The sequence below is a fragment of the Stegostoma tigrinum genome, chromosome 4 (genome assembly GCF_030684315.1).
Source record: "Stegostoma tigrinum isolate sSteTig4 chromosome 4, sSteTig4.hap1, whole genome shotgun sequence".
In the NCBI taxonomy this organism is placed as follows: Eukaryota; Metazoa; Chordata; class Chondrichthyes; order Orectolobiformes; family Stegostomatidae; genus Stegostoma; species Stegostoma tigrinum.
This window is the reverse complement of record NC_081357.1, coordinates 34385403-34400577: the sequence shown is the minus strand read 5'-3', so window position 1 is coordinate 34400577 and position 15175 is coordinate 34385403. Positions and strand designations below refer to the sequence as shown.

At 40.8% G+C, this 15175-nt stretch overlaps 1 protein-coding gene across 3 annotated transcripts in view; it reads right to left on the bottom strand.

Annotated features, from left to right (window-relative positions):
- sim1a (SIM bHLH transcription factor 1a) overlaps positions 1–15175 on the bottom strand; it is a 74922-nt gene that overhangs the window by 22627 nt on the left and 37120 nt on the right. For all 3 annotated transcript variants that reach the window (XM_048531980.2, XM_048531979.2, XM_048531977.2), the window contains exon 10: positions 739–904. In XM_048531980.2, the coding sequence (XP_048387937.1) occupies positions 739–904 (166 nt within the window). The remainder of the gene's footprint in view (positions 1–738; positions 905–15175) is intronic.

Genomic DNA, 15175 nt, shown 5'->3' with positions numbered 1-15175 from the left:
TATACAAGATGTTTGCACCCAGTACACTACAATGCTGTGGGGAATGGTTCTTATATGATATTATGCTTTTGCAGTTTTAAGCCATAATTCATTTTTAAAGAAGAACACAACTCTTTCAAATATTTGATGCTTTGATTTAATCAATGCCTGGGATATTTGGAATCGATAGATTTTTTTTTAAACTTGAAATCCTCAGAAAAAGAGGGTGACTTTGGCACGTTATAGGCTTTCTGAGGTAAGAGTGTGGTAACCCCCACCCCACAAATAATAAGCTGTCCTACAACTTGTTGTTTTTTGATGAGTGAAAGCCTTAGATGTATCCTTAGCAGCACTGCTTTCTCTCCCTGACCCACTGTGCGGTTAGCAATGTACTTTCTGGGCAGGCACATCCTTGCACATTACTAAGGATGAGTGCCCATCCTTCACGAAGTTTCAGCCTCAACGTATTTTAGTATTAACGACATTGAACTAAATAACAATCATTATCACATCTGGAAGCAATTGCTGTGGGGACATTACTAATCTTAAATAGTAGGATAGAATGAAATTAACATGAAGACTTAAAACTTAAAATCCTATTTCAACTGTTTTACGCTCAAAATTAGGTGATGTTCTCAATACAGGCAAACATGGGTTTTAGTATCCTGTCATGAAGCACTGACAGTGATAATGAGCCACCACTTTCCCTAAGGCTTTTGCTAACCCACTCAAAAATAATAGCACTTGGACATCATTCACCTGAGGATAAGGTGATGTTCTTGGTTTAGATTTTGTTCGGCTAAGACGGGACTTGCTTGTCTTCCTGGAGTCCGTGATGGTTGGGGTTGAGTTTGCGTATGGAAAGGATGGTTTTGTTGCTGTTACTTGATCAAGCGACAGTTGCAACCCCTTGTATTCAGCATCCCTAGAAGCAGTCAAACCATAGATCCTCTTAGATTCAGTCTCATAAATATCACAGTTGGACATGCATTCAGATAAACACCTCTTCTAACATTCTATTAAGTCATTGTTACATCATACTCAGTAGCCTCTTGGAACCCCAACAAATTCATGGTTTTTGAAACCGTAGCCAGTTCACAATTTTTGATCACCTCCCTATCACTTGGCACTAACATTAATCTCAAAAGAATACCATTAAGGAAAATTGGAACAAGACCATCCCAATCAACAAGCCTGCTCCTTTAAAGACCACTTCCAGTATTCCACATCATGAAGTCCATCTCACTTTGAATATCCAGAGGGATAGCTCTGCATGTATGTTTTCTGCTGGTGTACAACTACACAAGCAAAACTATAGAGTCATATCGAGTTCACAAAATGAAAGCAAGTTATTTCACTCAACTGATCTATAAGTCTCCTCCTACTCCACTTCATCAAATTAACGCTTCACCTGATGAACGGCCAACGCCCCGAAAGCTTATGTTTTCAAATAAACTAGCTGAACTATAATCTGATGTCGTCTGACCTTGTCCACCCCAGTCCAACACCAGCACTACATCATCAAATCATATCTGCGCATTGTTTTATTCTTTCCTCCATTACATGTTTAATCTGCTTTCCTTTAAATGCGTTTACAGTGTTCACCTCTGCTGCTCCATCAGAAAACAAGTCGCACACTTTGACAACTCTCTGGGTAAATATTCATGCATTCTCTATTTTCCTGATCAAATATGCAGCCATTTCAGCAAATTCCATCTCTCACTCCACCCCAACACTACATAAATGTAGGACCCATTTGAAATTTGGAAGGTACTTCTGTCTCCACCAGCTATACCTGCACCCTTTAACTTCTGACCCCATTGTTGACTGGTTATTTATCTGATTTCTTTCTGAGGAACTTCACTTCGGTAACCTCAATTGCCAGGTCCCTGAGAAACCCAAGGCAACAAAACAGAATTCTAATCAGTTAAATTTTCTCACAATTCACTTCCATTCTGTAGAATACAGAATCTACACCTAAGTATCAAAGTGTTAGAATGGCCTACTCAGCAAAGCCCATGTCCTGTGGAAAATTGTATAAAAGAAAGTACAAGATCCTGTGCAAATATGAAGCATCTATCAATTATCCACGTGTGTCTTTTATCCATTACAAAATATCATTGACAGTTTTTTAGGTGGAGTGAATGATTAAATGCATCTTGATACAAAGATTTACCAGTTACCTATTTAGTTTCTGCATTTGCACAAAATTGTACTTGCACAGCATTTCTCGCTAAACTAGCTTATCTTTGATACCATTCAACCAGACTAGCTTGGGAGCAATATATAGGAGGGAAACTTTAATCCTTTCACTCCCAGACGTGTGCATCAGCCACAGTTACAAAGCCTCAAAGCAGATTAGCCACAGTTTAACTAGCCGAAGGGTCGATGATCCAGAAAAACTGTCTCACCAGTAACCATGAATTGAGGAAGCCAATGTCAGTATTATCATTCATTTACGGTTTATAGCACTCCATGCTATCATTATCATATCATTCAGTGAAAAGGAGTTATTGTGAATATCTTTATGAAAACCATATTCCAGCTGATCTTTCCTAATATATGGAGAGCAAAAGGAGTCTAGTCATCAAGCAAAGCTGAGTTAGAAGTCTGTGAAGAGCCACACTGAGGTATGCACATAAATTGAAATGTTAATTCTGATTTCTGTCAACAGAAGCTACCAGACCTGCTGAGCTTTTCCAACAATTTTTGTTTTTGTTTCTGATTTCCAGCATCCTCAGTTCTTTTAGTTTTTCTTTAATGTTACTGCACATTCAGTTGCAGTTTTATCTTCAAATGGTGTATTTTTTTAAAACTTTTTAAGTCACAGGATGTTGGCATCACTGGCTAGGTCAGCATTTATTGCCCATCCAAATTGCCCAGAGGACAGTTAAGAGTCAACTACATTGATGTGAGCCATGAGTCACATGTCGGCCAGACCAGGTAAAGTTGGCAGTTTCCTTCGCTAAAGATAAGCTTTTCTTTTCCCGACAATCAACAAAGGTTTCATGATCATCATTCAACTCTTAATTCCAGATATTTATTGAATTCAAATTCCACCAACTGCCAAAACAGGATTTGAACACAAGTGCTCAGTACATTAAAGAAAAACCAAAAGAACTGAGGATGCTGGAAATCAGAAACAAAAACAAAAATTGCTGGAAAAGCTCAGCAGGTCTAGTAGCTTCTGTGGACAGAAATCAGAATTAACATTTCAAGTCCAGTCATCCTTCCTGCCCACAGATGCTGCCAAACCTGCTGACCTTTTCCAACAATTTCTGTTTTTGTACCCAGGACATTACCTTGGTCTACGGATTAATAGTCCAGTGATGATACCACTAGGCCATTGCCTCTACGGAGTATTTTATCATACTTTGTTTTTAAGTTATGATTTATGAACACCAAACTGTTTTACAACATAGAAAAAAAGAAATAGGAAGAGATGAGAATTTATATTACCAGCCACCAGACCTCTCAATGTGTTTTACAGCTAATTAAGCACTTTTGTAGTGCCGTCTTTACTATCATCTAACAATGTGGCAGCCAATTTGCAGAGAGCGATGATAATGACTAGGTCACCTTTTGATCTAAGATGTCGAATAAAGGATAAATATTTGTTAGGAATCTGAGGATAACTCCCTTGCTTTTCTACAAGAATGCAATTAGTTCCCTTTCATCCATCTGACAGGGCAAACTGTGCCTCAGTTTAATTTCATTCAAAATGGAAATGGAGGCAGATGATGCATTTCTTCATCCCTCTGCCTACTAACTCATTCAATCTTCCCTAAAGTGAGGCAGAAGTCTGATATTTTAGAATTCTGCATCAAATTTAGGCATCATAATAACACTTGCACCAATACAGAGATTCTCCCAGTCAGAGGAAGATTGACAGAAAGCCTATTTACACATGTAAACAGAATATATGTTGAACTTAGAAAGGTCATTTGGGTGAACCCAATGATATTCACCCTATATAAATTCACCCAACTAGTTTCCCTTGCAAAGTATCAGCACTGACTGTTTTGTACAGTTTAAGGGGAATTTTAATTTCTGGTTAGGAAGCTGGTAGTATTTCTTTTCTCTCTCTAGAAGCCAAAATCCTAAAGGCTCCTGAGTGTGGGACGGCAACGCCCAAAGCAGCTTATTGAGATCTAGGACAATACAGTGTGGAGCTGGAGGAAGACAGAGGAGCAGGAAAGTTGGCATTTCCAGTCAGTACGCTTCTTCAGAATTCAGATTTCTGAAGAAGAGTCCTGACCTGAAACATCAACTTTCCTGCTCCTCTGATGCTGCCTGGCCTGATGTGTTCCTTCGGCTCCACACTGTGTTGTCTCTGACTCCAGCATCTGCAGTTCCTGCTATCTCATTTTGAGGTCCAGACTTTCTCTGCAGGGCCCAGGAAAAAAACATTTTTAGTCCTTTTGGTCACACAAGGACAAGTACTAAAACTGTTAGGTCAACCGTGATAAGTTTCACTGAACATCATATGGACTGTGATATTCACATAAATGACTGTGTCAAGCAGCTGGCTCAGTATGTTGCAAAAGCAGAAGGGCTAAAGATGCAACAAGGCAAGAACTGTCATAACAAACACAACTGTATAATTTTCACTCTCATCTCGTTCAGTTTCTCTCAGACAAAAACAGACTAAAATTCCACTTTTCTCATTTAAACTTGGAAGAATAGGAAAAGAATGCAAATATAGTCAAGTTATAAGCAATGACGTGTTTGAGGTGCAGGGCTACAAGACTCCTATTTCAAATTTAGAACAAGTTCAAAATTAAAGTGATGTTGGAATGTCTTACTCCTTCTGTTTCCACCCGGCACTTTATGTGGTAACTTATTCATAACTATTGCAAAAGAAGTCATAAAAATATTATGCTGTCAAAAATGAGTTACAATGCTATTCGTCAAATTAGCTAGAAAATATAGCATTGCAGTATTGCAGTAATTATTGCAGTAATTGAACTCCAATGCATCACTGACAGCATTGTCTTTGGTCACCAGAGAAACACATATTGGGTCATGTTTTCTTACAGCCACCTAGTTTTTCTGAAGTTCAGATGTGTGTCAGGCACCTGTGGAATTTCCTGTGTAACAGACTCAAAGATTCAGATCAAAGAGTCTGATGGGCAATTCCCCTAAACCTGGAACTCTCTAAAAGTATTCATTTAAATCATGAAGTTTGAACAGTTTTGCTCACAGTTAAGTTAATGGGTGCTAAGGAAAAACTGGACCTAGTCATCGTTGTTTAATTCCTGGGTAGCTGTTAAACTGACACCTCTCCTGACCACGTGCACCCTCACTAGGCACCCATCCTGCAGACTCTAGCCTGATAATCCACTCAGGACCTGAAAGTGCAATACCAGCTCTGGACCTGACAATTCCTTCTCTCCTGTCACACAACAACTCACTCTCCCTCCAGGACCCGACAGCCTCCTCACACCCTAGATCCTGTCACCCTCTTCTCTTCCTGGGACTCAACACTAATCCCTCACCCTGGGGCAGACAAACCCCTCTTCCACTGGGAACTGAAACACTGATCTGCTTTCAACAATGCCATTAAGCACCAGGACTCAGCACCACCCTCCCACAAGATCCGACAGCACATCCTCAACCCAAGACACAATACCTCCTTCCTTATGGGAGCTGACACCACATCTCCCCACCAGGATGTGAAAGCACTCTTCCATCAACACCCCCCAACCCTGCCACCAGACTCAACACCCCTCCTCCATGGGTATTGACAATTCCCTCCCCCAAACACCCCCATGCCCAACCCACACCCATCCCATCAGCCATCCAACAAGGCTGGATGGTTTGAGTTATAAGGCGAGACTGGATAGGCTGGAAATTGTTTCCCTGGAGCATAAGAAGTTGACGGGTGACTTTATAAAATCATGAGGAAACAGATAAGATGAATAGTCAAGGCCTTTTCTCCAGGGTGGGGAAATTCAAAACTACTGGGCATATTTTTAAGATAAGAAGAGGAAGATTTAAAAGGGACCTGAAGGGCAATTTCTTCCCACAGAGGGTGGTACTTATGTAGAATAAGCTGCCAGAGGAAGTGGTAGAGGCAGGCACAATTACAACATTTAGAAGACACTTACTGAGGTGCAAGGATAGCAAAGGTTTACGAGGCTATGGGCCAAATGCAGGCAAATGGAACTCAAGCAGTTTAGGAAACATGGTTGCATGGATAAATTGGACCAACGGGAGTGTTTCTGTGCTGCATGCTTCAATGACTCCATAAGGCCCTCTCCCTGGAACCCAATGTGTCCCTCCATCTTGCCAGAATGCATAACATTGCACTGTCTGTGCTGGATCCATAGCCCGCTGACCACATGATCTACCCAAACACTTAATCATTTACCTGGCACTTTTCCCACCTTATGCCCCTGTCTCTTTTCCCACTTGGCACATACTCATCTGGCTCCCTACCCACCTGATACTCTACTTAACCAGCACCAGATCCATCTAGCACCCTAACCAACTGGTATTCTTCCTACAAAACATCATCAACAACAAAAACAAAGTTGCTGTAAAAGTTCAGCAGGTCTGGCAGCATCTGCAGAGGAGAAAACAGACTTAATGTTTCGGGTCCGGTGACCTTTCCTCAGAACTCCAGTTTAGGAAAGCTCAAAACCCAGTTCTGAGGAAGGGTCACCGAACCCAAAACATTAACTCTGTTTTCTCTTCCACAGATGATGCCAGACCTGCTGAGCTTTTACAACAACTTTGTTTTTGTTCCTGATTTACAGCATCCGCAGTTCTTTTGGTTTTTATTTGGTGTTGTTCCTACATGGCACCCATACCATAGCCTTATCTTAAATATTTAGCTTTCCACAAGGGGCAAAGTGGCAATAAATGTTTCTGGACATTTAAATCAGAGAATAAGACAACTACTGCTGTGAAGAAGAGGACAGAATTTGCCTTTTCCTAACTATTTTGCACTATGAGGACACAGTTGGATTTAAAGCATGCTACATAGTTCTGCAAGAGTACTATTGCAAGATCAGCATTTCTTGACTGAAATGTGGCATTCTTCCTTAACATAAAAAGTAGGACAGGAGTTGCAATCCAACTGTGATTGCTAATCCTAGGAAGATTCAACCAAATGTCACTCAGATTATTGATTGAACTGATGAGTAATTTACTCTGTTTCCTATATTACAGTATTGATTATGTTTTTTAACAGTTCACCACTGTCTGTAAAGCATCTTGGAACATCCTGAGATCATTCATGGTGCTGTGTAAATACAAGACTTTTTTTATATACTAACAGAGCCAATTCTGCCACAAGAACTGTTGCACAATTCTGATGCGAGAAGTACACCAATATTTAGAAAATGCCAAAACTTCAGCTCAAGTGAGGAACATAACTCTAACAATCTGCCAATTCAGGTCTGGTCCCTGTGCCATAAGGGAGGCAACAGGTTAAGATACTTTGCTTACATGTGATCATTCCCAAGAAGCTATTATCAAAACATTATCAGTCTATTATCAAAAAATAGACAAGCATTTTACAAAAGCACCTCGGCCAATGGGATTTGCTAAACTCAATGGCTTGTGGTTTGAGTTATTCAGAATACTGTGAGCGGTTAATAATTAGCCACCTAATACACTTGCAGCTTCTGTGTAGTTCATTTGTTTTTCTTGGACATTCCATTTCTACGGCTTACATATTATTTGGGTATATTTTCTCTTCATCTGCTAAATTACTGCTACACCAGTAATTGACTTAACATGCATTTTCAACTCTCCGATTGTTAACTCTTGATTGATTGTCTTATGAATGGGCTCGAATACCAAACCTGACTTGTAAATGTGGTAAGATATAATGTTCTTAGTAATGCAACACCACTGCCAGGAAAGGTTTGAACCTTAACCACCTTTTCTGGCAACAAGTGTGTGCAAATCTGGTCAAACAATAAAGAAATTTAATTATGCTTTCTTCAATAAACATGTTGTGTCAAGATGAGAGATGTTCGTTCTAAGAATGGAATGTGCTTCATTTCAGCCACAGTTTCCAACTCAGAAAAATACCAAACCCTGCATATCAGCTACATTGTGACATGTGCACGGTGTGATCTGATTTCAGTTGTGGGTAAATTGTTGGATGTGATCATAAAAAAAGGGTTTATGGACATTTGGGGAGACAAAAATTGAATAGGGATAGTCAGCACTGTTTTGTATGAGGAAAATTGCGTCTCATAAACTAGAGTTTTTTGAGGAAGTCACCAAAAAAATTGATGAGGGCAGAGCAGAGAAGTTGTTTGCTTGGACTTCAGTAAAGCTTTTGACAGATTCCACACGGTGGCCTAATTAGTAAACTTAGATCACATGGGATTTAGGGAGAGCTTGCCAGTTAGATACATAATTGGCTTAATGGCAGGAGACGGAGAGTGATGGTGGAGGGTTGTTGTTTGGACTAGAGGCTTATCACCGGCAATGTTGCACAGGTATCAGTTCTGGGTCCTCTCTTGTTTGTCATTTATACAAATGACTTGGAATAGAATATAGAAGACATGGTTAGTAAGTTTGAAAAGGACACTAAAATTGGTGATACAGTACAGTGAACAAGGTTTTCTAAGATTACAAAGGAATCTTGATCATATGGATCAATGGGCTGAAAAACGGCAGAGGGATTTCAATCTGGATAAATGTGAGGTATTGCATTTTGGTACAATAAACAAGGGTAGGGCTTAGATAACTTTTTGGTTTAGCCTAGGGTAGTGTTGTAGAACAGAGGGACCCAGGGGTGCAGGTACATAATTCTTTGAAGTATGTGTCACATTATTGACAGGGTGGTTAAAAAGGCATTTGGCACACCTGCCTTCATTGCTCAGTCCATTCAGTGTAGGAGTTGGGAAGTCACGCTGATATTGTACAGGACATTGGTGAGGCCTTTTCTGGAATATGTGTCCAGCTCTGGTTGCCCAGTTATTGGAAGGATATTATTAAGCTGGAGAGGGTTCAGAAGCGATTTACCAGATGTTGCTGGTTATGGAAGTTTTGAGTTACAAAGAAAGGCTGGGTAGTCTGGAACTTTTCTCACTGGAGCATAGGAGGCTGTGAGGTGACCTTATAAAAGTTATAAATTAATGAGGGGTAAAGATAGAGCTAATGGTACAGCTAGTTCTGCTATAATGCATGTTTCATTAACATAAATTGGCTGTAATGCAGTTGATAAATAGTGGACGCTGTTTGGTTACACAAAATTTCTACTGTATGGGTACAGCAATTTTCTATAGCAATTTCCTTGTAATGTGATTTTCTGTAGTGCGAGGTCACACAAGAATGCAACTAATGTGTTATTGAAGAAGTACCTGTAGTTGCCTTTTCCCTAGGATAGGAGAATTTCAAGACTAGGGAGCATGTTTTTAAGGTGAGGGGAGAAAGATTTTAAAAATACATGAGGGCAATTTTTTTTACACAGAGGGTGGCTCATGTCTGGAATGAACTTCCAGAGGAAGTGGTAGATGCGAGTACAATTACAAAGTTTAAAAGACATTTAGATAAGTACATGAATAGGAAAGGTTAAGAGGGATACGGGCCAAAAGCAGGCAGATGGGACTAGTTTAGTTTGGGATTATGTTCGGTATGGGCTGGTTGGACCAAAGTGTCTATTTCCATGTTGTATGACTCTATGACTCTATTATTAATTAAATAGAAGGAAAAGAAACAAAGATGCTGTAAATCAGAAATAAAATCAGGAAGCTGACTCTGCGGCGACCACATACCAAATGCATCATATTAATGTTGTGATTCTGAGTGAAGTTGCCGTGTGAATGCCATTGGTTTTGTTTTATTTCACGGAGTCTAAGGATTCCTGGCTAATCCAGCATTTTTTGGCTTAATTGCCCTTGTCCTAATTACCCAGTCTGACCTACATGTGACTCCAGACTCAAAGCAATATGGTTGACTCTAAGCTGCCTTCTGGCAATTAGAGATGGGCAATATACAAAGGTCAGTGATGCCCACATTCTGTGAATTAATAAAAATAACAGAGCACTATGGGTTACCTTCATGAATTGTTGTAGTCCACAAGATGAATTGATATATATTTACTGGAACAGACACATTATGAAAGGCTTAGAGGGGACAGAATTCTTAAAATGTATCTAGCAAAGCTTTTTAAATCAGTGCGTAGAAACTCCAAGACAGGGGGAGGGGTTGGACCTAATGTTGGGCAACAAAGCCAGGCAACAGGCATAAGTGTCAATGGGACCGCATTTCAAAGATCAACTCAGTAAGATTTAACATAGTCATGGAAAAATACAAAGATGAACCAGAAATAAATGTTCTGGATTGGAAGAAGGCGATTTTAATACAAGGCAGGAGGTAGCTGCATGTAGGATGTTTTATAGTTATATTGGGATGCACGAGTCAGTTTCTTATAAATTGAACTAAAGATCATTTTTAAACGCTTTTAAAATACACCTCAAGTGCCCTTGCACTAGACTAACTAGCTTCATTTCTAATGCCTTCTTAAAGGGTTGCAAACAAGTAGTGAGTGGAAACACTCAACTGTAATTAAAACGAGGGTGTGGCCAATTTAATAGCAGTTTGAAAATTAGAGCAAAAGATCATTGAAAACTTTGAGCTGCACTCCAAGTTCCATTATGGTTATTCCAAACATTTGCCATCATGATTGAGCAGGAACTCCAAGCCACAACATTTAATGAAAATAAATTGAATGATTTGGTTTGACCATGTCATTCAGTTGCCTGAATGCTTTGGTATGAATGGATGGGTTGTAGGAAACCACCACTGTTGGCAGAGTCACAAAATTGTACAACCTCTCCCAGTTTCATTGAAAGGATAATTGGTTTCAAGCAGAAGGTTAATCACAAGACAATACTACCACAACTACTGTTTTCAGAAACAACACAGAAGAATTATAGACATATGATGGTCACTAACATACGTAACAATCCAACTGATCTGGAAGATGGCAAAAGCAATAGCATCAGGAGGGTAAACTTCAATCATTTGCATTTCTGGACAGAAGTTTTGTGCACCAGCAGAACATCGTTGGGCCTGACATAGATTACAGGATGCCTTTGTTGGTCTAAAGATCAGTATTTAGTTAGTCAGGATACAGACCAGCAGATGGTTCAGTTGAAGGAGACATTCTTCTATTGTATCAGTCAATTGCAGCCTTTGGTTGATTGAACTCCCTCTATGCAGTGTTAAGCCTCCACTCCAATAGTTACCCAACCTGCTTCAATGAGGCCAGATTCATTAGCTCCTTCTACCTTTCCAGAACCAATCCCTTCTCCCAAACTCCAGGTTCACCACCAAAAGGCCAGAATAATTCTGCAGGCTAAGTTCATAGAGCCATTGGGGTGTACAGCACAGAAAAAGACTCCACGGCCCATGGAGTCTGTGCTGGCCAAAATCAATTCTAATCTAGTCTAGCACTTGGCTCATAGCTTTGTATGCCTTACTGTGTTACAGCATTTTGTGTTTATTCCAGACTTCCAGAATGCATATATTTTGCTTTTGTGCTGTATTATCAAATGGGTCTGTCAGTTATACAAAACTGTGAATCTATCAAAAAAAATTAAAGGTTTAATAAATAATTCATACATGCTCTTAGGTACAGAGTCAATGGTTCCTCTGGAGAGAGTGCAGCTTGATTAGGCCTTCAGACAACATTAATTATGCCATGCAAAAGAAGGATTCTAGCCTTCAGAAACTCAATGATTAAAAGTAAACTTTATGCCTTAAAACGGAGAAAGTGACATGATCTTTAAGATTTACCTTCGCTAAATCTAATGAATGTGCTAACTATGTAAATTCTCTGAATTACTTGAGAATGGATTTCTGTGGTGCAAGATGTTCAGTGCATCACTTGTCCTCAATAAAAAGTATAAAGAAAAGCAATCACACCACATTCCATTTCGTTGTAACACATACTATGAAAGGGCTAGGCGATGAATACTATGATGAGATTTATCCCTCAGAAATTATCACATAAATGGCAAATCATGCTTGAAGGGTTGAATGGCCAACTGTTCCTAGTTTCTAAGTCTTTGTTATGTTAAATCTTTAGTACGCCAAGATCAAGTAATTTTTTTTAAGATTTTGGTACATCTTTCAACTTACAGCCTTGACACAAAAATGGTACCAACATTTATAGGCAGAATCAACGGAAATTAATTTCCAAATCAATGGAAATGCAGGTTGTGTGAGGAGGATGTTTTACGTTTGTGCTCAGATTCCCAGGTACATCTCTGCCGGATATTTTATGAAAGGAAACTAACTCAATGGAGGAATCTCTGTCATAAAATTTATTTTATTTAAATTTCTTCACAGGAACATTGCACCAAGTGGTTTTAATATAGGTTTTAAAGAGCTGAAGTCCGAGCTGCTGTCAGATTTTTAGAGGGCTTGCACCACAAGTTTTAGTGAGTTCTTTCGCTGTCTAATCAAACTTGATTTATTAATTACCCGCCATGCCCCAAGATGTGTCTCGAGTCCAATTTCTATCCCATCTGACCTTGCACCACGCAGAACAAGTCACCATTCAATGGATACCCCAAAATCTATTACCATCCCTTGCATTCGCAACTGCTTTAAAAGCTCACTGTGCATCGATCAAGCAGTCTCGCACGTTCTGTGCATGGTTCGTGAAATTTCCCGCAGATATGGCAGACAGGAAGAAACTAGCGTCCCGCTTTGTAATTAGAGAGCTGGAGGTTCTACTTTACAGGGCCAGCAGTGGAGGCCATGACATCAGATCGTGCCAGTCTAGTCTGAGATTGGCACCCAGGTCTCAGCAGTCGAGAGAAATGCCCAGCACGGCAGGAAGGATGTCAAACTCCTTCTCCACTTCTTCTCTCCAATGCCTCACACTCGTTCCATCTCTGCTACTGAACCCACCTCCCACCAACGCTCACGTTCTACTACTCGCACAATTGCCTGCAACATCTTCCCATTTACTCCAATCCTTCTTCAACTCCTGATACCACCAACCCCGAATGCTCTGTGTTGCCTTCTAACTGGCTCAGAGCACTTCGCCAACTGCATTAGCAGTAATAGGTGCCACCTTTCATCTCCCTTAGTACATCCCCCTTTCTCATTTCAGGAGGAAAACAGCCTCCAGTGGGGCAGAAAGAGTTAAGACAAGTGGTGTGCTGCTTGATATTTAACTCTTCACCCGTTATGAGGAGAGCAGCTTTACGTTAGCTGCCCCAAGCAGGGGCTGGACTGATATTGGAGACCGCCATTGACTAACTGCGCCAAAACACTCCGAGCAACGGCTACGCGCCCCCCACCCTCTCCTTGACTTGCCAGAGGCCTGCTGACAACTATGATAAAGCTTTCTGACTTTGAATTTGCGTTAAACCGCAAGGCAAGCGAGGCGTGATATCAACAAAAAACAGAAGAACTGCGGATGCTCTAAACCAGAGCTAAAAGCAGAAATTGCTGTAAAAGCTCAGCAGATCTGTGGAGAGACATCAGAGTTAATGTTTCGGGTCCAGTGACCTTTCCTCAGAACTGGAGCAGTAATCTCAGCATAGTATATCTGGCTGAGGGAGGCAAAGTACAACGAGGCAAGGCAAGGCAAAACAAGGTATGGATGCTGTGAGCGTCCAGGTGGGCTTAGATGGAGTGGTTTCTTTGACGAAAAGGCTAAAGATGCAGCATGGCTGTGTGTCCTTGAGTGTACAGTGACTTTGCAGCATCATTGCAATGATGGCTAGTAGTGCAGACTGTAGTGCAGCGATCTGCGCAAAATTGGCCTACAAGCGAATTAGGGATGTATCATGAGGGCTGTTAGAGGATGGCACTTGTTAAAAGCCAGTGTCTGTGAATGTGGGTTAATGTGGCCGGTGACGATGGAGGCTGAAACTGTATCAGAGATAATGGGAACTGCAGATGCTGGAGAATCCAAGATAACAAAGTGTGGAGCTGGATGAACACAGCAGGACAAGCAGCATCTCAGGAGCACAAAAGCTGACGTTTCGGGCCGAGACCCTTCATCAGAGAATGGAGGCTGCCCGGTTTTAAACATGGATGTCATTCAAAACAAGCGCTCACTCTGGTTTCCTTTCCGTTTTCTTTTGACGTCCAGCTTGTTTGGCAAGTTCGTAAAATTGCAGGCTGGATATTAATGGGGTGAGTTGCGGCATTAATAAGCCGTTTAACAAGCATTAATATCTATCAATTCTGCCCAGTAAGAATCTCACCACGCCGCTTGCGGAAAGCATAGAAATTGGAACAAAAGATGATCTCGACATCGAGACAGCCTTATCGCACTTGTTGTCTGATTCTACCACGTGGATCAGACTCATTTAACATTCCATCCAATGTTTCCGTTGTTTTCAATGTGCTGAAATCTGTGCCTTTGTTACTCAATAGCTATGTTTTTTTGCAGAATAGACCGCATTACTCATTAGACTGGTATTACCATTCTACTCCCGTTCCCATTCCCGACGGCAACTTTCATCTTTCTGGGTTGAGCTCAATAAAATTGAGCCAATAGTGCAATGAAAAACACACCACAGCTGCCTCCATCCAAATGGAAGACAGCTCCAAATTAAACAAGATCCGATCTTTTGTGCTCCTGAGATGCTGCTTGGCCTGCTGTGTTCATCCAGCCTCACACTTTGTTATCCCGATCACTTATACCGTTTGTTCGAACGATCACGTTGTCAGTGAAATGACAGACCTAAAATGCTGAGGCACTAACTTCCATGGGAGAACATGGAGAGGGAGGTGGGTGCACGGTAATAATAATGAGTACAAACATGAAATGAAGGACAGATGGTGTATGAACTAATTTGTTTTAGTTTAAATGCACAATCAACCTTCCCCCTTCAACAGGATCATACAATCCTGGATTTGGCTGAACAGGATCCTGAGCTTGTCCACGAGCTGTCAGGTCATTTCATCCTCAGCACCCACTTGACAGGTACTTGGTACCTTGGACACATTGCTGACCTCACATCTTTGCATCCAATGAGTTTTCCACATTGGGTGCCTACTGTCATGTAATACAATAGCCGCCGCCCCCAAAACCCACGGCACCGCAAACATTTAACTGCAGCTGCAAGCAAAAAGTGTTTGGCCAAGTGAAAATTGAGGCAAAAATTTCTGACACAATGTTCTTACCCAATTTGACGTTGGCAAACCAAACTGCCCAGAGTAATAGGAAAAACTAAAAGATGGGTAGGGATAAAGG